At 42.5% G+C, this 25,716-nt stretch overlaps 1 protein-coding gene and 1 long non-coding RNA gene across 3 annotated transcripts in view; one reads left to right on the top strand and one right to left on the bottom strand.

Moving 5' to 3' along the window:
• The window catches only part of ncanb (neurocan b), a 268,070-nt gene that overhangs the window by 60,771 nt on the left and 181,583 nt on the right, over window positions 1-25,716 (bottom strand). For both annotated transcript variants that reach the window (XM_049588829.1, XM_049588830.1), the window contains one exon: window positions 25,138-25,254. In XM_049588829.1, coding sequence (XP_049444786.1) covers window positions 25,138-25,254 — 117 coding nt within the window. The remainder of the gene's footprint in view (window positions 1-25,137; window positions 25,255-25,716) is intronic.
• LOC125896356 (uncharacterized) overlaps window positions 1-25,716 on the top strand; it is a 179,240-nt gene that overhangs the window by 60,902 nt on the left and 92,622 nt on the right. The gene's annotated exons all lie outside the window — the stretch shown is intronic.

The following is a 25,716-nucleotide window of genomic DNA, read 5'->3' as shown; positions in this document are numbered from 1 at the left end:
TAGTTTTCTCCCCCGGCTCTCTACTATATTGCTCCGTTGTTCTGTCATTGTCCCTATCTCTCCGTTGTGGTTCTCCCATTAAACACAACAGAAAAAAAACATGTAGTCAGAATTGACGAGAACCCAACCTGATCCAAACCCAGGGGAATACTGAGAAATCATAGCCCGGCTTTGCCCAAACCCAGTGGGTCCGGTCAGGCCCAATCGGGCTCGGGCAGAGAATCAAAGCTCTACTGAGAGTCCAGACTTCGCTGAGGGAGCAGTATCCCCATTGGAAAACAAAAGAGAGAAAAGGACCTGGCTCCAAAAGGGAGTTGAGTGAAATCGAGACGAGTCAAGCTAAACGAAAATGAGGCTTAAGATTGATAAAATCAAGTTCTTCATGTTAAGTTACATGTAAAGATCGATAAATTCTGACTTTAAATGCTGGATTATGGAGATTATAACGTCTACAGCTGACAGTTTAAAGACACTAATTATTCCTGTCTTTCAGTGGTGACGTGAGGCTTTGTAAAGAGCAACTTACAGGCTCCGAACACATAATTTTCTCAATCAGCTTCCTGCCATGAGTGATTGGGTCCTACTAGAACAGTCTTTTCAGCCAAAGCTGGAGTTACACTCATAATAAATAATAACTCAGAATGTTTTTAAAGTTTGATTGTGGTTTACTTGAATATTTAATGTCTCTGAGAAATACTGACGATTTTGAGCCAAGTTTACAGGGGCACCAACACAGCTTGTTTTTGCTGCTTTAGCATCCCATTTTGCTGCAGAGATGTAGAAGTGTACCCCAGAATGTGTTGACGGTTGACTTCACTGCAGGGTGCAGTTACAGGTGCAATAGAGGGCACTTTTGACCACATTCAACCGTGTCTATCAGTGATGTAGAAAGTAGGAAAAACCACCACATGCAACCATGCATCCATCCACAAAGGTACAAAAGTGCTGTTGTATCATTGCTTATTGATCCTTTTCAGGTTTTATATTTTGTATGTATTGAGATACATGTTATACATTGTGATTCTGGTCAGTGAAATTAGCACTGAGGTCAACATATGGATACCAGGAGCTAATGATGCTCAATTGCAGAGAAAGCCTTTTTTAGTTCACTGATGACAGCCACAGCGTGAAATGTCTGTATTCTTATCTGTTCTCCCCTTGCTCATTAAAATGAACTGAACGTCGTCTGACTTCTTTTGGTCATCTATTTGATTGCGCAGCAGTGAGTTGTTTTGCAAATGTCCTATTCTCTCCTCCAAACACATAAATATTCACCCGCAACATCAAATAAAAAGGAAATGTCAAAGCAAGAGGCAGTTGAGATATTTTTTACTTGGCATTTGTTGGCTTTGACACAAAAATAGCTACAATCTCCTCCACGGAAGTCTTAAGAGGTTCGTTCTGAATTTGATTTTAAGTGATTGTTGGTCCTGTGTTTTGGTGCTGTGAAAGCTGGAGTGCAGTGCAGAGGAAGTACAGATGCCGGCCGCCCATTTTGAGTGCCAGAACTATCACAAACATCTATTGAGAAGGTCAATATTGCAGCCATTTGCCTGTCAACCTAATGAGTATTTGTAGGAGTGTTGGTGAAATTTAGTACTACGTGTGACCTTTTTTTTTTTTTTTTTTCTTTAGAGCTATTTAACATTTGAGGGAAACTTTTGAAGGAGTTGGAGTCCCATTTCTGCAAAAGTCTCAGGTGTAATTGCTTCGGCACATTGTGAATAACCCTCGCAAAAAGTGCTTCATTACATGAAAAGATGAACAAATAAAGGGTTATGTAGAGAAAGAAAGGCTTGACATCCGTGCCTCACAATCGTGTACAGTTACATGCGTAGGGTGGATGGCGAGCAGAGGAAATCTTATTATATACTGCATGATCCATTGGTACCAAATTCTTCAGGTGGCAGGCACAGGCATTCGAAAGCCAGTTTGTCCTAACAGAGCTCGGGAAAAGCACATTTTTCTCTGTAGACTAAATGCCAGCCGTACAGATCAAACAGCAGCTTGATCAATTACACAGAGAACCTTTGAACCAGTAAATGCCACCTGAAGACTTCACATCTGACAGGCTGCTACGGAGGGCACGAAGGGACAACATTAATGCCACAGAGGAAGACTTTTTTTTGTGAGCGATATCATGGGAGAAAACGCGCATTGATTCGAGCACACTCTCAATCACTCTCTGTGACACACACCCATATGGAAACAGACTCCAGCAAACACACTGGGTGGCAGCCTGCCCCGTTATCAACCAACAGCAGTGACAGATCTGGTCACTCTTTTTACATTCGCCTAATTGCCTCCGAAGCACAGCCGACATTATGTAAAAATAAATTGACATGACATCCTGTAAAATGGAGGCTTTGAAATGGAAATGTTTGTCACACAAAGGTTTTCACTGAAAGGCTCTTTGTGTTTGTCATCTTTCATTGTGCGAGACCCTGGATGATTGACTTCCTTTAGCTGGCTGAGGGGCATTGACATTTCCATGCCCTTCTACAAAGATGGATACCTTTCTATTGAACCACCGCTCGTCCAAACAGCAGGCCCACTCAATGGACCATGTTGCGTCGTGTCAATAACTATAATGCGGGTGTGTGCTGTGTGTACAGCGGCATTAATGAGTGTAAAATGTTTTTTTTGTGTGTGTGTGTTTAAATGAATGTATGTGTCTGTTTGTGTTGGGATTGTGTGTGTGAACAGCGCAGGGGAGAAAGTGTTTCTAAAACACACTCATCGAATGTTTGTATTATTGTGTGTGTGTGTTGGCACAGCACATTGTGTGTGTTTGCAGAATGGATATCCACAGCTGCAAGCATAAACTTGATGTATGTGTGTGAATGCCAAGTCGCTACACAGAGCTGCTCTCGCCTCACACTCCCAACTCTTTTGGGTAAGAGCCTCTTTCTGTCTCCACATTGTTTGGTCCCTTTGGCAGAAATAACTTAAAGCTGCAGTGATCAATAGTTTTGTATTTCTAGTGGATCAAATGAGTATGTGTAATGTGAAAGGAGTCCCTTGTAGTGACAGCACATAGAATTATCACCCAACTCAGCACTTCCCCTCAGCTCTACAAAGTGTTCAATGTATCCTGATACAATGGTTCATATGATATCCTATAAATTAGCACCCTGTGAATGACGTTACACACTTAACGTGAAGTTACTTAAGTTAGGTTTAGGAAAAGAAACATGGTTGGGCGTCTTTAGGGTCAGGCAAGTAAAGTTACATAGGTTAGGTATAGGAAAAGATGGTGATAACATACCTTAAACTAACTTAAAGTTCATGCGGTTTCAAACATCGGTTTCCTGGTGTTAAGTCCTGTGTTTTGCAACCCATCAACCACTCCAACCTGCCACCTCATAGGAGGTGGAATGGACTTTGAAGCCAATATTCATAGCAGGGCTGCAACGATTAGTCGACTAATCGATGACTAATCGACTATTAAAATAATTGGTGACTATTTTAGTAGTTGACTAATCGGTCATCGATCGAGTCATTTTTCATAGAAAAGTACTATAAAAGTACCCCAAAATACTCTTATTGCAGCTTCTTACGTTGGCAGCTTTACACACTCCCATGACGGTGAACTAAAACCCTTTGGCGTGAGTACAAAACAAGACATTAGATGACATAATTTAGGGGTTTGGGAGAGACAGACTGACATTTTTCAACATTTTAACACATTTTTCGATAAAATGATTAGTCGACTAATTGAAGAAATAATCGACAGATTCGTCGACAATGAAAATAATCGTTAGTTGCAGCCCTAATCCATAGTGGCCAAGCAGTGTAATTACACTGTCACGTGATGCCCTGTGGTACAAATAGACTTTTTACCATTGACTTAAATTGTGACACAGACGTCTGTAGATCAGTGGATAGTTTTTTGAGTGTCACAACCTCAAAGAAATGACCCGTTTCACAATCATGATTTGATTCATTTGGTCTCATAACATTTGGAAAGTCTAGAAGAACTGCATGATTAAATCATCGTTGTCTCCATTCAAGTTAGTGAAGCGCAAAACCAGATGTAGCTGGATTGGCCCTTTCGAAGTCTCTAGTGTGTCTGCTCCGTGGGCCACACAGAGTGGAAGCAGCACCAATCATCTGAGTAATTCTAGACATGGCAGTTGAACTCTTTTTGGCTTCATGTGCCACTGAGCAACTTTCATAGGAATGAATGGGACCCAGCCTCCAATGCAAGTGGACTACTTCGTTCTTTACTCCCGTCTGGCCCATTTGTCACGTGATCACGGCCTTCCCGGTTGTAGGAGTTATACCCCCAACCACTGGCTCTTGATTACATGGGTTATAAAGAAACTGTGGTGCATAACTTTGCATAGCTATGTACAAACACTGCATAGGAACATTCTGAAGCTAAATTTTGCTTCTTTCAGCTCATTGTTTTGGTTTTCCAGACAGTCACTTTAATGATTTGATTAACAGACTCTGTTTCCAGCAGCAGCAAGCTCTGCTATTCGTTACCTGCTCAATACAAACAGCAGAAAGACAAAGTTAGTGACTAGCTAGTGAACACAGTGGAGCATTCAGCAGCAAGAACCAGATATTTTTCTTCATAGCCGGAAACACAAACCCAAATTAATGCCAATGTTGCTCTGGGTCCGCTAGAATGTAAAGTTTGCTAACATGTTTGCCACAACATGTATGATAAAAAAAAGAAACTGCTCATGTCAGTACTATTTGTCCCAAGATTTTTTTCTTCTGCTATCTCAGGATAAAAAAAGACATTGGAGCAGCCCAGCACAGAGGATTTAAAAATAAAGTCTAACTGGTGTTAATTTATTTTCACTTACAAATTCCACCCATATGTTGTGCACTTAAAAATCTTTGGTTGCAACATGTTGGCTTTAGAAACATAGTAATTGTCTTTAAAGATATGAAAGAGGGTTAACATGGGTTTCTAGCCCATAATAATTACAGGATTGCTGTGTCTTTAGTATTGAATTATGATAGGATTACTATATCTTTAGAATAGATATTGTATATTGGGCTTCGCAGAGGGAGACAAGTCCCTCCACATTATTCGTAATCTCAGACATACTTGAAAATGATTTTAGAACGTGACTTGAATATACTTTTTACAACGTGGCCATAAAAGGAAAAGGAATCTTACATAATGAGTCCATTTCACCAAGCTGGATTTCCAATTTTGATTAACTTTTTAAAATTTGAAGTCAATACTTCTGTTTAGCAAATGGCATAGAATGGTTAGTAAATTATAAAATGATAACTGCAGCAACAACTATCCTTTTTGTAGCTGTTTCAAAGCTTTGATCATAGCACATGATTTTATTTGCAGATATAGCTTGCAAGTTGTGAAAGCTCCGGAACAGCCACTAAATGGACCTTGAGGTGAGACTGTTTTGTGCTGCTGTTTCCAAGATCAAGAATTAACTTTCAGTCTAATCGTTTAAGGACAAGGTGTTCTTAAGGTGTTTAAAGAAAAGTGGAAATTTTTGAACATCTACAATCCATGACAGATGGGAAAACTCTGGTGAAGATTATGTGACGTAACTGCAAACTCCATGACGTTACTAAATTAAGTTTTCATGGTTAAGTATGAACACTGATGCTCAAATCCAACACAATTAACTTTGTTCAGTGTTTATAAGTGTCGTTAGGTTTGTTATAGAAGCATGTCACTGCTGGAAAGATGGTCTTTTCGTAAAACTAGGATGTCTAGTCTGTAGAAAGACACAAAAACTTTGGAAATTGGTGTTACATAAGAGGTTGAAAATCTACAACAACCACAATACAATGCACTGCACTGGACAAGTAAACGGTCCCGCTGGTGGGTGCCGTCATGTGAGCCTGGCTCAGATACAGTAAAACAGTGAGCTAAAGTGTGTTTCTGAAAACATTTTATGTGAGAAAAATAATCAACATAGTAACAGAATCTTGGTTTATATATGGTCAGCACTCCTCAGTTTTATCATTTGTTCTTGTTTTTTCAGCCTCCATTTTTACAATACGTGTTATGGCACCCGCTTCCTGTTCACAAACTCTCATATTACAGCCAAACAGTGCACTAAAATATGTTTCTAAATTTGAACAGCACTGCCCAGTTTTACAGTTTGGTCTGAGTTTGAGAGAGACAGAGAGGGCAGAGTCTTTCTCTCAGTCCGCTTCTATACTCTTTTTTGTTTGTGGTGGCAGGAATATGAAAATGTATTAGTACAAAGTATCCCTTTCAGTATATAACTTAAATCTAATACATAATACACACCGCATAAATCTGAATATGACTGCACATAGGGGTGGACATCTCTAGACACCTCACCATTACATTTGATTCTGATTGAGGGGGCCAAGATATGATTATAAAATGATTAACATTTTTTTGACAGCATTTTTTAATTCTATACACGATTTATTTTTCTCACTACTACTTGCTACTTGTAAAACATGCATATTTGTAAAGATCCATAATTAAGATAAACAGATTAATTAACTTCCATGATCTCTTATTAATACAATAATAGTACAACATAAATATGTTCACCGTCCAATTGGTTCCAATGTGAGGAATGTAAACATGTCACAGTGATACATGTTTTGTGTCTGTTATGTTTCATCATCCAATTAGGTCATATGCAACAAACATACGGCCTGGTCCTCTAAATTGTTAGAAGCAACCACCATGTCAAGAACTGGGTTTTTAATTTCCGATTAGTGACTTTTTTTTTGCATCGAGACATCATCTTTCAATAAAGACTTGCGATGCATCTAAGAACCAGTTCTTCCCCCACCCCTAACTGTACCTGTATGTGCTGGCACCTGTGAGTGTGCGTCGCCTGAATGGACACGAGTCGTTTGTGTCGTTTGTGCCTCTGTTTAGATGCCTGTTTGTGTGTGTGTGCTTGCAGTATACTGTTGAGTCCCGGGCCTTCAGCTGTGTTTGGGTGCGGGTGGATTACAAAGAGATCAGGATCAGCAGGGAGAGGAGGAAAACAGACAGACTACACAGCAGCTCTGGTACAGCCCAAGGCTCTGTGCTGCTCTCCAGAGAGCTCGGTGCAACGTTGATCAACCTATCAGAGGATCCAGCGTCTGGAGAAAAGTCCTTCATCCTGGGGTTTTCTGGTGAAAATAGAGAAAATTTTTCATCCCTTTTACTTGGCTAAGATGTTAGGATGAGCAGGGATATGCTACCTCACCACTAGCCCCAGATGCAATTACATCTTGGAGCTCTGACGATGTACTGAGAGCCTCGCACAGGCAATGATCCAAATCGTCTGGGTTTACCAGATTTTCTTGTGCGTCGAGGGGAAGCGAGCAAAGTGAGCCTTAAACCTGCCTTGTAGACATTTCCAAAAAAAAAAAAATCACACAGCGACATGAAATACAAAAACAGGAAAAGATTCATCTTAATTCATGTGTTCAATGGGGATATGTGATTGTGCATGCGTCTGTGACGTGCATGTGCGTGTGTGTGTGTGTGCCCACAGTATGTTTCAGACAGGTCCTTGCTTTGGTTGACAGCACTTCTGCAACATTCATAACAGCCTGGGAAAATGTAATGAGGTAAAGTGTCACAACATCTCACATCGCTCTGCTAGCCCTCAGTTCTGACAGTCTGACTCCACTCACTGACGCTATGTGTGTGTGTATGTGTGTATGTGTGCTCACTGGCTCCATCTTCAGTGTCTGTTTATATTTTGTGTGGGAGGGGGCCAGTGGCCAGGAAAAAGAAGCCAGGGACAGGAGAAGCCAAGCAAGCTGCCACAGTGCCAACAGTATCAGGCTCACTCTCTATTTCTGTCCTCCACGCAGAAGGAGAGAGGAGGAAACCGGAGATAGTGGAGGACTTTAAAATAACAGGAAATAAAGAATAGACCCGGAGAATCATCAGCGTTTTAGACATGCCCTTCTTTTTTTTACTTTCCCTTCCTTTCTCCTCTTAATTTTGCCTCCTCCACAGTCATTTCCTCCTCCTTCCCTCACTGCCTTCCATACTTCTTTTTCATTAGTCACTTCCGAGTCTCTTCACCTTCTATTTTCTCTCCCTCCCTCTGGAGATCTCTAAATGGCAAGTTTATCCTCCTGTGCCCCGTGGGTCTTACCGGGCTAATTTCCTTTGAGTCAGGAGGGTTTACAGGTGTCCCTTTAGGGCTCCTGGTGTTAGCAGCGGTAGCGTCCCTCTGGGCCGTGTGGGGTTTGGCCTGTTCCTTGACAACTTTATCTGCCCGAGACACCCAGGGTGTGATCATTAACACACCTCACCTCAGCTTAAAGGAGCTACACCTCTACCTGCATCTAAAATGGATTGCTTATGCTATTACTTTTCTCTCCCTCGCTGTTCCTCCATTTCTGCCTGCCTCTATTCCATTTTTCATCTCTTGCCTTCTGCCTTTGCAGCCTTTCTTTTCCACCCTCTCTCAGACTTCATCACTTTCTTCCTCCTTTCCTTCCCTTTTACCGTCCCTCCTCCCCGTTACCTTTCCTTCCCTCCTTTCTTCCTCCCTTCCGTATCTCTCGGTCCTTACTTCTGTGAGCGTGCACACTTAAAAAATACAATAACTCTACTCTTAAAGTAGAGCAGTTCCCCAGAGGGGTGAATGACAGGCTATTCTCTGCCTCCTGTCGCTATTTCTGACATACTTAAAGAGGAAATAGTAGAGTGGAATTATCTATTTTTTCCTTAGTGCTGTCAGAATCAATTAATCACTGACAGTGAAATTATATAAGGACATGTTTCTGAGTACAGGGAGCTCTGATGTCGAATCTTTGAATCTACTTCTGAAAAGAAATGGCTCATGAACCAAACAAACGGCCTCTGGTAAATCTTAAGGAAGAATTATTTACTATTTCTCAGCTAATTTGTTTTTGACAGTCGATCGTATTCGTGCCTGGTCAAATACGTGATCCTCTCAGTCATCTTTGCTCCGTCTCTTTCTCTTTCATGCCTTTTTGCTTCATCGCTCCGTCTCATTCTCGTCTCCTGCTATTTTTTTTCTGAATTGCTGGCTTGCTACCATGGAGATAAAGGAAAAAAATCCCCTTTGTACTACTGAGTTAGGTCACTGTAGTGTGTACAGTATGTGTACATGTGTGGACGGACAGATGGTCACACATTTGTGAGGATCTACACATCCTCACACAGACAGAAAGATGAAGGACATCCAGCAAAAGAGAACATTTGGCTAACTCCAGGTTCTTTAAGAGGATGTCTTAGGTTTAGGATTTTTAGGACGTATTAGGATTGCAATTATGATTTAAATTGCAGTTATTTTCCAATAATAATATTGTAGCCTACATTGCATTTGTTTATTTGTAACACAAAAAATCATAATTATCATGTTTCTACATTGATATATTCTGATAAAATAATGTTGCTTTTTTATTGAAGTCGATTAGTCAGGGAAAAATCCAGCTAAGCTCACATTTATAAAGATATTACATTCATTTACATCAGTTATCATAATTCAAATATAATCATAGTGTTATATTTATTAATAAAGCTGCCAATTTCGCTGGTTATGATGATAATGATAAACTGCTGTTAAGTTATGTCTAACAACGTTTTGACACCTAATGTTAAAATCTCTGCACTGTAGCTGCTCAATCTAATCATAGATAATATTAGCTTCACAGTGCATTTGTGCATTGCGTGGATTTATAAGTGCCCATACACATGCCACATCTTTTGGACCCTTTAAATTCATTGCTTTCAATGTACATGTGTTGAAGGCCACTCAAAAGCAAGAAAGATGCCATCGTCACGCACATGCGTCCCCAAGCACTTGTTTTTCAGAGCACCACATTTGCACACTGAGATAAACAGAGCCCGATTTTTGGAACACAGCAGTGCAGACCGCATGTCATGTCAAGATGAACTACTAATCACAGCTGACAAATATCTTTACCTTCTTCCGTAAATATCAGTCTGTCTTTAATGTCGAGGAAAAGCTGATCATTTTAGTAAGCAGTTAGTGGGCTACCTATGGCATTACATCCGTCCCACACAGTGCCTGAAAGAAAACTGTCTCTGCACTCAGGATTTCTGGTAAGTAGGCTATGATATGGTGCTGGTAACGCCAGGGCCACACTGCCAACGGAGTGCTGCAAAGTGCAGCGCACCGAAATTCTCACGCGAGCCCGTTCACATCAGACGCGCATTTCTCCACGCCGGTCGACAAGCGCTTCTGCTCCCAGCTGTTGTCTCCGTCACATTTGGGGCTGTTTTTCCATCATGGGTATCTCTCTCTGTTTGCGTGTGTGTGCCCCAAACCCCACCCCCTATAACCGGCCCTCCCTCTCTCTCTATCTTGTGTGTGTGTGTGTGTGAGTATGTGTGTTCATCATCTCTCTCGCGCACTATTTAGATACCACTGACTAATATGTATATAAACACACACACATATGTATACATCGCATTTGTCAAACGGGGTGTTTTATTTTGAAATTTGCTTTATTCTGAAAATTGACCGGATGCTGTTGTTGTTCCTTTGTTTGACTTCCTGCCTGGCTTGACACATTCGCTCGCAGCTAACGCAGAAAATAGACCAGATGCTGAAACGATCACTGCAGCGGCGGCTGTGCGGCACCGGTGTGGGTGACACAATCAGTTAACATGGGCGCCGAAAGGAAACTGGCTTCGCTTCTCGGTGCTTTGAGGCTATTCGCAGCGCTTCCGCGTCCGGTTTGGCCCTGGCATAATGGTTGCTTAGCAATCTCAGATGCAAACTGCCTCCACACTCTTGAAAGTTGGCACAGAGCCCGACCTCACGGTTTCCAGGTGGTTAAAGATGTGGAATGTGTCCTGGCCATAAAGACAACTACATAAAGAGTTGGAGGTGGGGTTCCATTCATTACTATGAAAGTTGCTCAGTGGCACATTATGACAAAAAGTCTGTCTTACCGGGAATAAAATTACTCGCTTTTTACGCATCCCTGGGCACACAGAGCTAAACAGACTTCAGCTGGACGGGCATGTAGCTCCTGGTGTATTGTTTTCATCCATGTTTGCTAGCTAGCAGTCTTCTTCACTGCTTTTGTTAGCACAATGATATGTTTATTGGTGCATTATCACCATCTGTTGATCAGTGGAAAAGCATGAAGCCAATGGCAGCATTTATATTGTGTTTTATCACATGTGCAATGCAAACAAAACATGCACCCACACATGAAAACACTGCTAGTGGACAAAAACAAAACAGGGTACCTTTAAAAAGCCACCGAGCTACAACATATGAGTGCGTACTGCTGCATGAGTGTATGTGTTTGTGGGTTTTTTTGCACCGTCATATGAAAATAGCATTCTGTGATCCATATTCATACTTGATGATATAAGTTTGTATCGCAGTGTGCAGGTGTTTGTGCATCTGTATGAGTGTGTTGCTGTGGGAGTGTTTCTGGAACACTGATAAGACCCCCCTGTGTAAAACCCAGTTCCTCGGTCTTCATGGGAAATCAATTTGTCCCGCTTTCTACGTGGCCAGCCTTTATATGCTTCACTTCCTCCTACAGCTGTCACCCAGTGTATACAGAGTCATTGCCTCCATCCATCCAGCACAACACACACACACACACACACACACACACACACACACGCTGAGCTAAACTGAACACACATTAGACACATGCATATTCATTCACTGTACCCGACAACTAAATTACAAAGAAGATAAGTAAAGATGAGGCAACTGTGTGTGTGCATGCGTGCGTGCATGTGTGTGTATGTGTTGGAGAGAGAGAGAGAGGAGAAAAAAGAGATAAAGAGAGAGAGAGGTTAGTCCTGGCAACTTGGCCAGCAGCTCATTAATCTGCAGGTGTGTTTATACCAGAGAGATACTGCATTGAGCACTCACATGCGCGTGCACACACACACACACACACACACACACACACACACACACACACACACACACACACACACACAGCAGCTCATTCTCATTCATCTCCGCAGCCAGTATGTCCTTTGTTTCTCATTGTCCTGAGGAGTTTGGAGAGGAAGGAGTGTCCACGCTGATTGAAAACTGGGCAATTACGTCGTCCAGCCATCTTGTATATAGTGTGAACAGAGTTTAACTGCACACTCGTACACACCTGCAAGTGTTTGAGGTCATATTTGTTTGAGGCTGTATCTGTGTGCTTCCATGTGTCTGTGTTTGATGCTGAATTTCTGTGTTAGAGCATGACTGCATTTGTCTATATTAACCAGCTTTGTGTGTGTCAGTGTCTGTGTATCACTGCACAAGTCAGCTCCAGGCCGAGGAGCTCCAACTAGACACTCTCGGTATGGTGGTGGTATAGGTGCAGTGGCGGGGGAGGGCACAGCCAATCATCATGCTGATTGAGGAACCCGATGGCGTGGATGAATTAATGAGGCGTGAGGATACGGGCTGAGCCAGCCAATCATAACCCTATAAGAGCTCCTCAGCTGCCGACAAACTGTGACAAACTGCTGGTCATCAATCACACGAAAGACACATTCTCCACCATTTGCACACTCGCTGTCCCATCCAGCCTCGTGCATGGTTCATCTGAGTCACTGTGCTGAGTCATATGTTGATACATCATTGTTAAGGCTGCTTTAGTTGTTTAGCAAAACAAAATATTTAAACATAAATTAAGTCTAATTAATTATGAAATACACAACATGGCATTTTAACAATTTAGTTTTTGTATGGATCAGACAAATAACGTGTTAATTGGTGCTCTTTAGAGGTGCTGATAGGCAGATTTTGCAGTAAAATATTTCTAGGGGACTGAAAAAGCTATTGATTATATTATTCTAGTAGGCTACCTAAAGTCTAATTTGTATTTGTAATATTAATAATTTATTAAAAAAAAAATTAATACTTGGTACTATGTATACTGCCACACAAAAATATTGCGATACTATGCTGAATCGATTATTTTCCCCCACCCCTAGCAATATCATAATTCTTGTCTGCCTGAACATACACCACATTTTTTGCGCTCTCAAAGTCGCTGCTGTCAGTGGAGACTAAGGGCCCTATTTAGATGGTCTAAAATGCAAAGCGCCAGGCGTGCAGCGCGTGGGCGTGTCCCAGTCACTTGCTAGTTAGACAGCGCGTTTTCAGACTGTGCGCCATGGCGGAGAGTCTAAAAGTGTTGGACTTAGTCTGTGAATTAGTCATGGCTGTGTTTTGGGTGTATCATTCAATAAGCCAATCAGAGTGTCACCCTTAAAAAGAGGCGCGATTGGAGCGCACGGCAGAGAGCTAGTTAGATGGCGGACCTACCAACTGGAAAGAGTGAGCGTTTTACAGCTGAGGAGACGATAAATGTATCTCTATATCGACTGTCCCGTCACATCTGATGTCAGATCAAAGGGGATTGGCACCGTTTGGCACACGTAATGGAAACCCAACCAGATCTGATGAACACAGCTGCAATCTAATGAGTTCACATCCCTCTCAGCCAGCCACAAACAGCCACAGCATCAGATAGGGAGTATATATTCAGCATCTGTCATCTTAGAAAAGCCAAAAGAAAAGAAACCAACTGAGACTGCGAGAGAGAAAGAGAGAGAGAGCGTGCGCACGAGAGAAACTCTGTCAACAAACTGTAAATTATTCAATTTATTTTATTTTAACCCGGGAGGTTAGAGAGCCCACCTCCCTCTCCAGCATCCTGAACCCCCCCGTCTGAAGGTGCAGGAAGGGCTGGTCCCGTGGCTGCACCCGGGCCTGTCTGGTCTGGCTGCGCACTGGCTGCGGAGCTGGGGTCATCCTCCTCCTCCTCCTCCTCCTCCTGACAAGATGATCTTCAGTTTTACGTTCTAAAAGCTTTTTTTTTTTTTTTTACATATACATTTTCACTTGTAGGGCTATAAGTTTACGTTTTTAGTTCACAGAAGCTGGTTATTGTTGTGTTTATGTCAAAATAAAGTTTATCAAACGTTTTCACATCTTTGATTTTGTGATTTACATGCCAAAATGATCACAATTCATTTGGGAAAGACAAGTTCATTTTACAGGCTGTGCATCATCAGCCCGTGGAGGTCTGCTCGCAGTTCCGTATATTTGGACACTGCGAGCTTGGACCTCCTGGATTATGATGATCATTATTACTGCCATTAGATCATTCTGATTGATGACTGACCATTAAGACATGTTTCTGATAAATATTTTAATGTGCACAATAATAACCTTTCACACTGTAATCATATTTTTATTTGTTATCTTTTGCATATGTGTGGCTGCTCCGTGTGTGCCTGAGCAGAGTGCACGCGCGTTGTGCACCCGCCTAGAGACGCATATTACTAACTTGTTTAACAGCGAAATACTGCGCCGTTGACTTTAGACCAGGTTTTTGTTGGTCACTGCCGCATTTGCAATTTACGTCATCTAACTAGCAACACGCCATGACTGCGCCTGACCACTCCTCATTTTTAGACCAACACACCCAGAGAAGCGCAAGTTCATTTGCTAGTTAGACGAAGAGGGCGCAGGGCGTGAAAATGACAACTGCGTCTGCATCTAAATAGCAATGACACTTGCAACATGGATTATGCGCACTCCGCTGTCCGCTTTAGACCATCTAAATATGTGTCTTTAAAAGTGAGAGCAACGCGGCGATGGCACGCAAGTGTTCCCAAGCACCTGTTTTTCAGAGTGTGACAGCTGTGCCCTGAGATAAACAAAATTCAACTTTTGGAACACAGCATCACGCACTGTATGTCATATTACAATGAACAACCCATCACAGCCAGTAGATATCTTCTCCTTCTTTTGTAAGTTGATCTGTCCCATGCAAAACCTTTTACATCTAATACAGAGTTAAAAAACAACGCCTGGAAGAAGTAAGCCATAACTGTGGCGGCAGTAGCTCAGTCCATAGGAGGGTCGCCTGTTCAAGTCCCCGTCCGGACCAAAATATGGAGCGTTGACTGGTAGCTGGAGAGGTGCAAGTTCACCTCCTGGGCACTGCCGAGGTGCCCTTAAGCAAGGCACCGAACCCCCCAACCGCTCGGAGCACCTGTCATGGGCAGCCCCACTCTGACATCTCTCCACTTTGTGCATGTAGAGATCCTGTTTGTGCATGTGTGTGTTTGGACAACAGAGTGCAAAAGTTGAATTTATAAAATTAAAAATTAAATTAAATAATAATATGGTGCTGGTTATGGTCGCTTAGCAACTTCACCCTTGAGAGTTGGCACATATTAGGCACAGAGGCACAAGAGTAGTCCCCAGTGTCCAACCCTGCATTGCTAGGCAGTAAAAGACAAGGCATGGGTCCTGGCCCTACAGCTGCTGTAAGGTGATGTCATTTCTGAACTTACCAGACTGTTCTAGCTGCTCTATTATTTGGCTTTACCCACTTAGCTACTGTATCCACATTACTGATGATTATTTGCCAAAAAGTTCACACTGTGTAAATATATTGTGAAAGCACCAATAGATAACCATACACTGCCATTGCATTATTGATATTGAGGTATTTTGTCTCAAATTTTGTGATATTCCAGGCAATTGTTTCTCCTGTTTTCAGTCTTTATGCTAAGCTAAGCTAACTTGCAGTTGATGGTAGCTATATATTTATTGTGCAGACATAAGAGCTGTATTCACATTCTCATCTAAAGGCCATTGCACACCGTTTTCGTGTTTTTCATCCAAAATTGTTGCGCGTTGAAAAATAAATATGACCTCACATTGTGTCAGGCACGTTTGCACACTGTGTCCACAACTTCTGTCTGAACAGATCGGAGACTTGTCTGACCAAGAAGAAGTAAATAAAATGTGGTGTAAGCTGCGGAAGAGAGGAACGGGACACATAGTATAATTTCATAACTCAGATAGTTACTTTCAACAGGTCAGATGATGACAAGGAGGAGTATCTGGACCACAGAGAGAGAGAGAGTGACAATGTGGGAGGACAGCTCAGTGTATTGTGAATTTTCTCAACAAATACAGTGATAAAATCAGTGGACTCACCTTGTAAGGTTTCTCTGCTAAATGTTTTTTTTTTCTTTAGATAAAGGATTCAAAAAATGCGTACGAAGAAAATGGACTTGGTGTACAAAGGCCTTTACCCCCAGCAAAAAGTGAAAGAGCACATATTCCACAAAATGTGAAGCAGAAAAGTAGATCCAGTTATATTACTAGCAAAACAATATTTTAAGGTGAGACTGTTGCATGCTAATGAGATTTAGAGGAGGCGACACTGTTTCCATACAGTCTTGAGTTCACTAACACAAAGGGGCACACATATACAAAACCTCCTGGAGCTGTTTTCACTGGGAAAAGAGAACAGAGTTTTGTAATACTTCCCAGTAAATACCAGAATTTCCATTTCCAGTATTTAATCCTATTATCCTTGTCTGTGCCGTATGTGAGCAATCAAAATGCCCATCATGACATGAATCATCGCTTTCTCATGGTGCATTCTGTCACCCTGTGGCCAGCATGGGATCGAACATTGCAGGAAAAGTAGAAGCCAAGAAATAGCAGTAAAACTCGACAACATATTGACGTAAGCACTAGAACTTGGAGGATTTGGAGCCAAACACATAAATCCATTCCATCATTAATGAAGGACTGAATGGGGTGTCCTGGGGGGAGCAGCATGGCAGCGCCGGCCCTTTCCATCTGTCTTCCTCTACATACCCTTGCAACTCACTGAGACTCTATCTATCTGCAGCTCTCTCTCTTCCTTGCCCACACTTTTGTTCCACTTCTAGCCATAAGTCAGCTTTATTGCATACAATACCTCCAGCTCTGAGCATGCCAATTTCGCTTTCTGCTTCACTTCACCTCAAACCACCAGGTTCCGGGGCATCTGCTGACAAATATCTCAACTGTCTGTGTGTATCTACAATAAAAACCCACCATTATCCTCATCCACAGCGCGTCCTTTCCCATTCCATCCTCCTTGACCTCATCGCTCAGATCTGTGGAAACACTGGTAAGGTGGGTTAGGGGCCGATGATATTAATAGCCTCAACCTCATGAATCTTTCAAGCTCAATCATATGAGCTGATGTGAGAGGAGTGGGTCTCAGAGGATGAATTAGTTAATACAGAGGCCCAGCGGGGGCATTTCTCATGGCCTCTTTAAACATGAGTAATGCATTAGCTCTTCATATAGTCTTGGGTACATATTAGTTTTATATAAGACAGACCCAAATAGGTGTGTGTGAGGGAATCCACATCTGTGTAAGAGGAATATATATATATATATATATATTTAAAAAAAAAAAAAGAAGTCAAAAGAAGAATATATTTTGTGCACACCCTTGTGAGCATATTTGGCAATTCAAGTATGCAGGTGAGTGAACGTGTGAGCTTGAATAAGTTTCATTTTATGCATGAGTACAGAGACATTTCTGTATGAATAATTGTATTGGCCTTTGACAGGGAAATTCAGAGGAAGAGAGAGAGAGAAAGAGACGGAAGCACAGAGCCGGGGAGAGAGAAGGTGGGAGAGGTTAGGGGTTGCGGGAGCGAGAGGAAGTGTGGCAGCAAATGAAATGTGTTGTGTGTGGGAGAAATGCTCGGGGGCTACAGGTTTGTTTTCACCCCAATCTCTGCACTGCGGAGCAATTTCAATACTGTAGGTCCTGCCAAAGAGCAACGTGCTGGAGGGGTGAGAGGGAGGGAAGAGAGGAGGGCAAGGAGATGGGCTGAATAGGAAGGAAAAAATGAGTAAAAGAGTCATAGAAGGGAGACAAAGAAAATTATAGAGAAAGGAGTAATGGAGGATTAATAAAAGAGAGAGAGAGAGAAGAAAGGTGGTAACGAAAGGAAGATGTGGTCAGAGTAATAAACGCGAGGAAAGAGAAAATCACATTTGATAAAAACGTACATGAGTAGGGAGGGCGAGAGGCAGGAAGTGGGAGAGAAAACTCAGATCTAATCACCATGATTGGAAATGAGGCCAAGAGAGTGTGGGGAGGTGCAATAATAATAATAAAAAAACGCATCAGGTGTGCTTCCTGTCGAGCAGAAAACCAACTCGAGGACATTGCTGTGTGCACCGATAGAGGATGTTGCTATTCAATTTATTTTGCTGAAATTGACCTGGGAGTTTTTCAAAAACACCTGTGAGTCTGACTGAATGTTGGTGAAGTTTGTTCGGTAGCGATAGGACGGCATACTGTAGGCGTGTTTGCCTTTTTCACATGTGTATGCCCACCTGCACTCGGGTTGTTGTTTCTGACTGATGTGCTTGAGGAGATAAAGAGAAATGAAGCAGAGAGGCTGATAAGGCAGGAGAAAGACGAGACGAGTGGATTGAAATAGAAAGGGTGAGACAGCAGCTCAGGTTCAGTTATCTCCGATAATTTAACATGCAAACGATGGAGAAAATGGAGGAGGGGAATCCACACAGGGCCATGAGGAAGATGGATGGAGAGGAAGGGGGACAGGGGTCGAAAGACAGGATGAGAGAATTGTGCGATCAGAGTAATTTCCTCCTTTTAAGAGGATCATTTACCATCTTGACCCCCCCACACCACATTCTGCATTTGAAATCCAGAAGGCACACCAGCAATAGATTTTGATTCTGTTGCAAAAAGCCATGAAAGAAACACTGCATTTACCGGTCCCTCTCTATTTGTCGCTTAATCCAGATGCACGCGAATGTCTCGCAGCTCGAAATGATTTACCTGCCTGCTCTCTTCCTTTCCTCTGGCTGACTGATGGGCTGATTGAGGTCCTTCTGAAGAACAAACAGCAGTCGACCAGAAATGATTTCCCTAACTCCTGCTCCACTTAGAATCACAGTGATTTGTTGACCCGTCTTCGGCAATAGAATGAGACAGGTTAATGCGTTTCCTCCACAACAAACCACATTTGAACTAAACAGAAATAGCTGTCGCTGTCAACAAGAATGAGATTTCATTTTTGAGATCCACAAAGGAAAACAAGACGGACGCAATATAAATGTAAAACAAGGATGTAGCTCAACCTTTAAAAGAGCTCGTTCAATACTGGCGACCTCATCACTCTATTTCTGTGTTCTTGAATCTAAATGAACTGAAGGTATTGTACTTTTAAACACGTTATATGAGGTTACAAAGGGACATTTATGGGTGTAAAGACTGCCCCATTAAAGAACAATGCTACCAATTGTCTTTATTAGCTTTATTCACATGTCAGCAGCAATCATTTTTGAGTTGACCACTCTTTACGTGTGTGGGGAGTGGTCACATTTTAGTTTTGGGTCCATTTCCAGGTTTGCTGATCCGGTCCAGTGTACGAGCTTAAACTGGTTTGATTTATTGCAAACCGACTGAACTGACACTTGTCATTATGACACATTCTTACAAATTAAAAAAGTAGCCTACATCAGCAACCTTTGCTGACTGCGCCACTGTTCTAATTCCAACTTGTATTGCATTAGTAATAAGCAATATGACAAGACGATTACCATAATGTTATGTTTGTTTATAAACTGACTAATAGAGACAGCAGTGTCTGACAGGCTGTGAGCTGAGCACAGCAGCGTTAAGGGGATCAAATGTCAGCAGAGGTGGGAGGGGTAGAGCTGTGCACACTGTGTTTGTTTATTACAAAGTTCATGTGTTTTTTGAGGTGACGAGAGGAGACATGGCAGAGTTCATCTCTCAAGGAAACAAAACTGCAGCAATATGGCAACATTTTGGATTTGAAGCCGACGAAAGAAATGTCCTAACTGTCAGCGGACGATACCTTGTGCTGTTTATGTCACAGCTCAAGTCCTGTCAACTCATTCATTCATATTGTTTCCTTTTTAGTTCATTCACATCTCCTCTTGTTTCAGATCACCACCCTTCCTGCCCCTGTGTATTTCCCCTTCCTTCTGATGACTTCACCTGTGTCTGAATGTCTGTCCCCTCACCAGAGTATTTAGTGTGTGTCTTGTTTTCTCTCAGTGCCACTTTGTCTTAGCTCCTTGTGTGTCTAGTGTTCCAGCCTATTTCTATTTATAGGCTACCTGTTGCTCACTTTGAAAGCGCCGCAATGAACGAAAAATGGCTGAATAATGAAGCTGAATTGAGGAATTAAAACACAACATATTTCAATACTAGAAAAACATCAACATAGGTGTCAGCTGGCTTAAGGGCATCTCTGGTAAGCTATAGGACCATCGTTTAAAACAAGCTAGGCTACTTGCTGTTGGCTACTTTGTAGGTTATTTCCAGTAAATACCACAATATAAAACTTGTTTTCTGTTTTAAAAAGTAACATTACAAACATAGGACGATAGCAAGTAGGCTGCTCAAACACCTTTTAAGTGGTTACATATCCAGTCTGGTCTGGAGCACACAGCTGATAGATACTTGGTTTGTTTATATGATGTGACAGAAGTGCATATTTAATGGATTCAGTGTGGACAGAGAGTTCAGACATTATGCAGTGCAATAGGATAATAGTTGGAAGCTAGTTTGCTGTTGGGACATGGTGTCATTATGCTCCTCTTGTGGGAGGCTGCTGAGTCATGTGACTTGAGTCAAGTGCATAAAATTCAGTATACCAGTCTGGTCCAGTCCAACTCTTAATATCCAACCAGTTTGAAAAATTTTACACCGGTCCACCGACGCTGTTAGCTAGCAACGTCTATAAAAAAATAATTTTGTCATACTTGCTGAAACTGTCACTGTATTCAAACAGCACTAAATGAGACAGATAATCTGGAAAAAAAAAAATCATATTCCTCTGCCTGCTCTATTGCCTTGTAGCGCTTCTAATGGCCTTATCGCACATGAACTAAAACAACCAATCAGAGCCAAGGAGTAAAATGGAACTGTCAATCATGTCAATCACCGCTCGTGACCTGTAGTCAAAGTATCAAACTAGGCAGCACAACACACAGAATCTTGAATCAAAGTTACCAACTGTGGCTTTAAGGCACAGCAATGGGGCTAAAGCCATGGGTCTTTTTATACTGCCAAAATATTTAATATGAATATGAATTATGAGCTCATACAATCAATGAATCTTTTGGGGCGAATGCAGATGTTCCCACCGATTGAATCACATGAGGGTAACTGACACACACACTCTCTCTCCCACACACACACTCAATAGACTTTCTTGCTCACTCTCTCAGCAACTTTATGTCTATAAAGCAGCTAGCAACAAATCTAGCAAGTTATTCTGACCATCAGGGGGAAATCTATTACACTGTAATGTATTCCCATGATGCTCAGAGTGATCTCAGCCAGTGGCTCTCCCTGTTCTCTGCGGGAGTTAGGGTGTGTTACCATGGTTACAGGGATGCTCTGCATCTGTTGCTCTGACTTTTATTTTAGGTTTTTAGTTTAGTATGTAATATCATGAATATAATTGTTCATCAGTGCTAAAATCTAGTAACACAGCATAATTTCACATTTTGCAGCGTTGCCAACACGCTCTCACGCCGCTTGAAATCTCAAATCCCTCCATAATTTGTTCTTGTTGTACACTTTCAGTGCTATTTCCCTTTGTTTACACACCATGTGCTCTTGCATACAGAGTGGGTTGTTCAATCTGAATTACTCTGTAGAATGCACAAAGACATTTCGAGTGGTATTTTGACTGCGTTGCCGAGCTTGATTTATATTAAGTCCTTTTAAAGGGCCAGTGTATAGGATTTAGAGGCATCTAGCGGTGAGGTTGCATAACTGAGACTTCTCCTGTGTGCAGAGGGTGTGTAGGTGAACTACAGTGGTCGACGCAAAAACAGGAATGGCCCTTTTAAGGGCCTGTGTTTGATTTGTCTGTCCTGGGTTACTGTAGAAACATGGTGAACTGAGTGGGAGACGACCCACTCAGTATGTAGATATAAACGGCTCATTCTAAGAAAATAATAACACAACTATTCTTAGCTTCAGGTGGTTTTAAACCGATGAAAATGTACACATGAACATTATACCACTCTAATAGATGCCCCAAAATCCTCTGGACACAGCAACATCAGGGCTCCTCTACACTAATGGTGGACCTGGGTAAGCAACTCAAGTTCCCTCAGCATTTAGCAAAGACGACCCTCAGACCTGACACTGTCCTGGTTCAAGAGGCAACCAAGGACACAGTCATGCTGGAGCTGACAGTGCCTTGGGAGGACCGTATGGAGGAGGCTTTCGAGCACAAGAGAGGTAAGTACAGGGACTTAGTCAGCGACTGCCATGAACAAGACTGGAAGGCGAAGCGTTTGCCTGCAGAGGTAGGGTGCATAGGCTGTGCGGGACAGGACTCTGTAGGGCTTACTCTGCACTCTGCATCACAGACGAGAGGAGGAGGAGGAGGGCCATCTGTAACAGTACGGAGGCGGCAAAGAAAGCCTCCAGGTGGCTCTGGATTAAGAGAGCGAATCTGTGGGCGAGTGCAGCTCGGGCACAAGCTGAGGCTTGATCAACCTCAGTTGGGTCGGCTGAGCGAGGGTGTCTCATGTTCCAGAGACCGTACCACCCGATGATCACTGAAGATGTGCCCTAGCTTAGCATCAGAAGATGTTGCACAACAACTACGAGAGCTATTAAGACTGAAATATTTAGCTATTCAATCTCAAAATAATCAGTGGAAGAGGAGAATCCCCCAGAGCAGAGGTGTATTTTGTTTACATCTCTCTTATGGGCTATATTTTTTCTCTCATATCTGCAAACAAATGTTGATTCCAGCTGTGGGGAAGGAAAATATATTTCATTATTGTATCTCAGCACATGGCCATCAAACTGACAGGCTGTGCTGTGCCTCATTAATCACTTATACTGCTGCAGGATCCAGACTTTACAAAACAGTCCTGCTGATCAATGGCAAACAATAACCTTAAGCTTAGATTTTTAATAAGGGTACTCCACGCTATAGTCCGTGCGTCTCTACTGACAGCCCCGAATCAATTTAGATTAAGTTAGGAATACAGATGAAGTGAAGGACTTTCTAAAGATGAGGATCTAGTGGAGCTGGAGTGCTAACACTGAGGTGTCCACAGCTTCTCTCTCGTTCTCTCCCCCTGAACTCATAAATATTAACTACAGACCCACAGTAGAAACACAGGCCATCAATAATGCAGCTCCCAAAAACGCTTCTTCCCAAATAATTGCAGCTACAAGCCAAGTCCTGGAGACAGCCTCTAAGGTGCGTTGCAGCTGTGGTGCCTCATTTTGCCTAAATAATCATTTCACGTGGAGAGCAGAGGCAGTGCAGGGGATATTAGTTTATATGCCTCTCAATGGGCTATAATGGGGCTGTGGTGGGTGTATCTAAACTAGTTTGGGAGCCAAAAGAGAAAGCAAACGACCTTCAGTAAGATGGTCAACCATTACTGATGAACTGATGCGCACAGAGGGTGCGGATGTGCAATGCATCATTGAAATTAAGCCCCACTTCCCTCACGGCCTATTTCCTCTGCAGCAGCAATGTGTTAAGTTGGTAAAATTGTGGTCAAGCGTTCGCTGTAATAAGCAATTAACCTTTTTGCCTTTGGCCGTAATTAATATTAAAAACATCAGATATGCAGCTGTTTGGCAACATAATCAACATCACAACACTTTAGTAACACAGGGAAAGGCAATTAAACACTCCTGAGAGAAGAAAGCCGAAGGACAGACACGCAAGCGCAGAAGTAATCAGTAAATAACAAATATTTTATGAATGTGCTTTCCCCCCCGACATTTAGGCTAAAATACCATAATTCATTCCAATTGCTTCTCAAAGAAAACATTAAGTTTGCCTCATTCAATATCAAACCTTAAACCACATCGACTGCAGCAAATCATTACAAACTACATGTGTGTGTAATTCATGCAGTTAACATGCATTTGTCACAAGGTATTGATCCTAATGGCAGATTGCCGATTGATTACCAATGGTGTTTATGCACAGGCACACCTAAATGCTGCATAATATGTTCTTTTAGGTATAAGAACTAAAGGTTATTGATAATCAGACCCAAGACAATATGTCTCACATGACCCCTGACCCCTGATCTATGACCTTCTTCTTTAAGTACTGACCCTTGAAACCTCAGCTGTTGTCTTTGTATGCATGAATATTTAACACAGAGCACAGAGAAGTTGGACTAACAAAAGATTCAGTGTGCTCTTTGCCAATTTAGTGAGTCAGGGAAAAGAATTTCGATGTTGCATCTGTCTAATGACTATTTAAACTTGATCCTTACAGCACTTATACTCAGATAAACACCACATATTTAATCATAAAAACAGGAATGGCCTTTGATTTACTCCAAGGCCTTAATAGATACAGCAAATGGAGCTCAGTGCTCGAAATAAGCTTTGAAAAAAAAAAAAGCTACTCAGAGAAAGAGAAGCCTTGAAAGCCATAAATGTAAGAGTAGAGTTTTAATTGCCCACATTACACCACAAAAAGAGTCCAGCCTCTAATGCAATCTAATATTTACTATGGTTCAACCCACGGTCCTTTGGCCGGGGCCCAGAATCAATGTGCCAGACTGAACGCCTTCGACAACGACTCTGTATCAACTGTGATGTGTTACAGCTCAGTCTAACAGCATGAGGTTCATGATGCTGAATTTCTTCAAGTCTACTTTGATATTTTCTGCCAGTGCCACATCTACTTCTTTTCTTTATTTTCCTGTTTTCCCTCAGCACTTTGATCAGCTGCTCCATCTCTCACTGATCCCGATCAGGGCTCCTCTGTGGCCAATGTGTCCTTGCATGTCTCAGTCACAAGCTCACACACACACCTATACACACCTACACCCACACACACACAACCATTTTCTGACAGCCACATTCTCCCATCACACAGCTGAGAGGAAAGATGAGCTGCCAACTACTCCTGGGGCAGAAGGTGAAAACCTGCACACGCACACAAACGCACACACACACACAGCTGAGTGCATATAGCACAACATTCAGCAACCTCTGTCACAACTGGCTGACTCGCAGCATATGGATATCCCCTGTTCACTTTCAGTCAGCCAGCTTGATCCAAAACTACTGGACCTGACAGAAAAGCTCCTCTCGACTTTGAGAGCGTTGAGATTGAATCCAACTAACAAATAAGGAAACAAAACTCACTTTGGGAAACTTGTTGGTGCTTTCCTCCTGAATTCACAGCACAGTAGGGTACATCTGGTAAATGTTATGCCAACATATGCCCGTCTCTCTTTCCCGTATGCCACAGTGACACAGCATCTGCCTGCAGCTGCTGACCTCTGAGGTCTTTCGCTCAGCCCTGACCGGGCAGTGACTCACCGATCTCGCAGCTCTCTCCTGAGAAGCCCTGAGGACAGTAGCAACTATAGCCATCACCTTCCTGCAGGCAGCTCCCTCCGTGGAGACAGGGGTTGGTCTGGCATGGGTTGTTCTCCACTGTAAAGACGGACAGAGCGGGGAGACAGATGTGGATTTATAATTCATTTTCTACAGAGAAAGAGCATTACGAAAGTGCCTCGAATGTTGACAAACTATGACAGGCAGTGAGCCAGCATAATGCTACTCTCATTATCCTGACTGAGCCCATCCTCTCGCCGCTCTCTGACAGAGACAGAGAAAGAGTCGAGTGGCCAGACAGTACGCAGACTCGTCCCGGTTTCTATGACTTTCTACAAGGTGATGGATTGGCTGTTGTTGCGTCTGTCGTGCCCCTGTTTATCATGACTGATGCTCGCCAGACGAAGGACAATGTGCTGAGTCAACCCCCTCCTGCCGTTCTGCTGTCTCTCATCCCAGGTCCCACTGATGAGCCAAGGTCCTCATAAATTAGCTGATCATCGCCTGGACATGCATATACGCACAGACACCCATTTTTATGGCACATTATCACGTTGCAGA

Source organism: Epinephelus fuscoguttatus, linkage group LG10 (genome assembly GCF_011397635.1).
Source record: "Epinephelus fuscoguttatus linkage group LG10, E.fuscoguttatus.final_Chr_v1".
NCBI classification, from domain to species: domain Eukaryota; kingdom Metazoa; phylum Chordata; class Actinopteri; order Perciformes; family Serranidae; genus Epinephelus; species Epinephelus fuscoguttatus.
The sequence above is the reverse complement of the archived record's forward strand: the minus strand, read 5'-3'. Positions and strand labels throughout refer to the sequence as shown.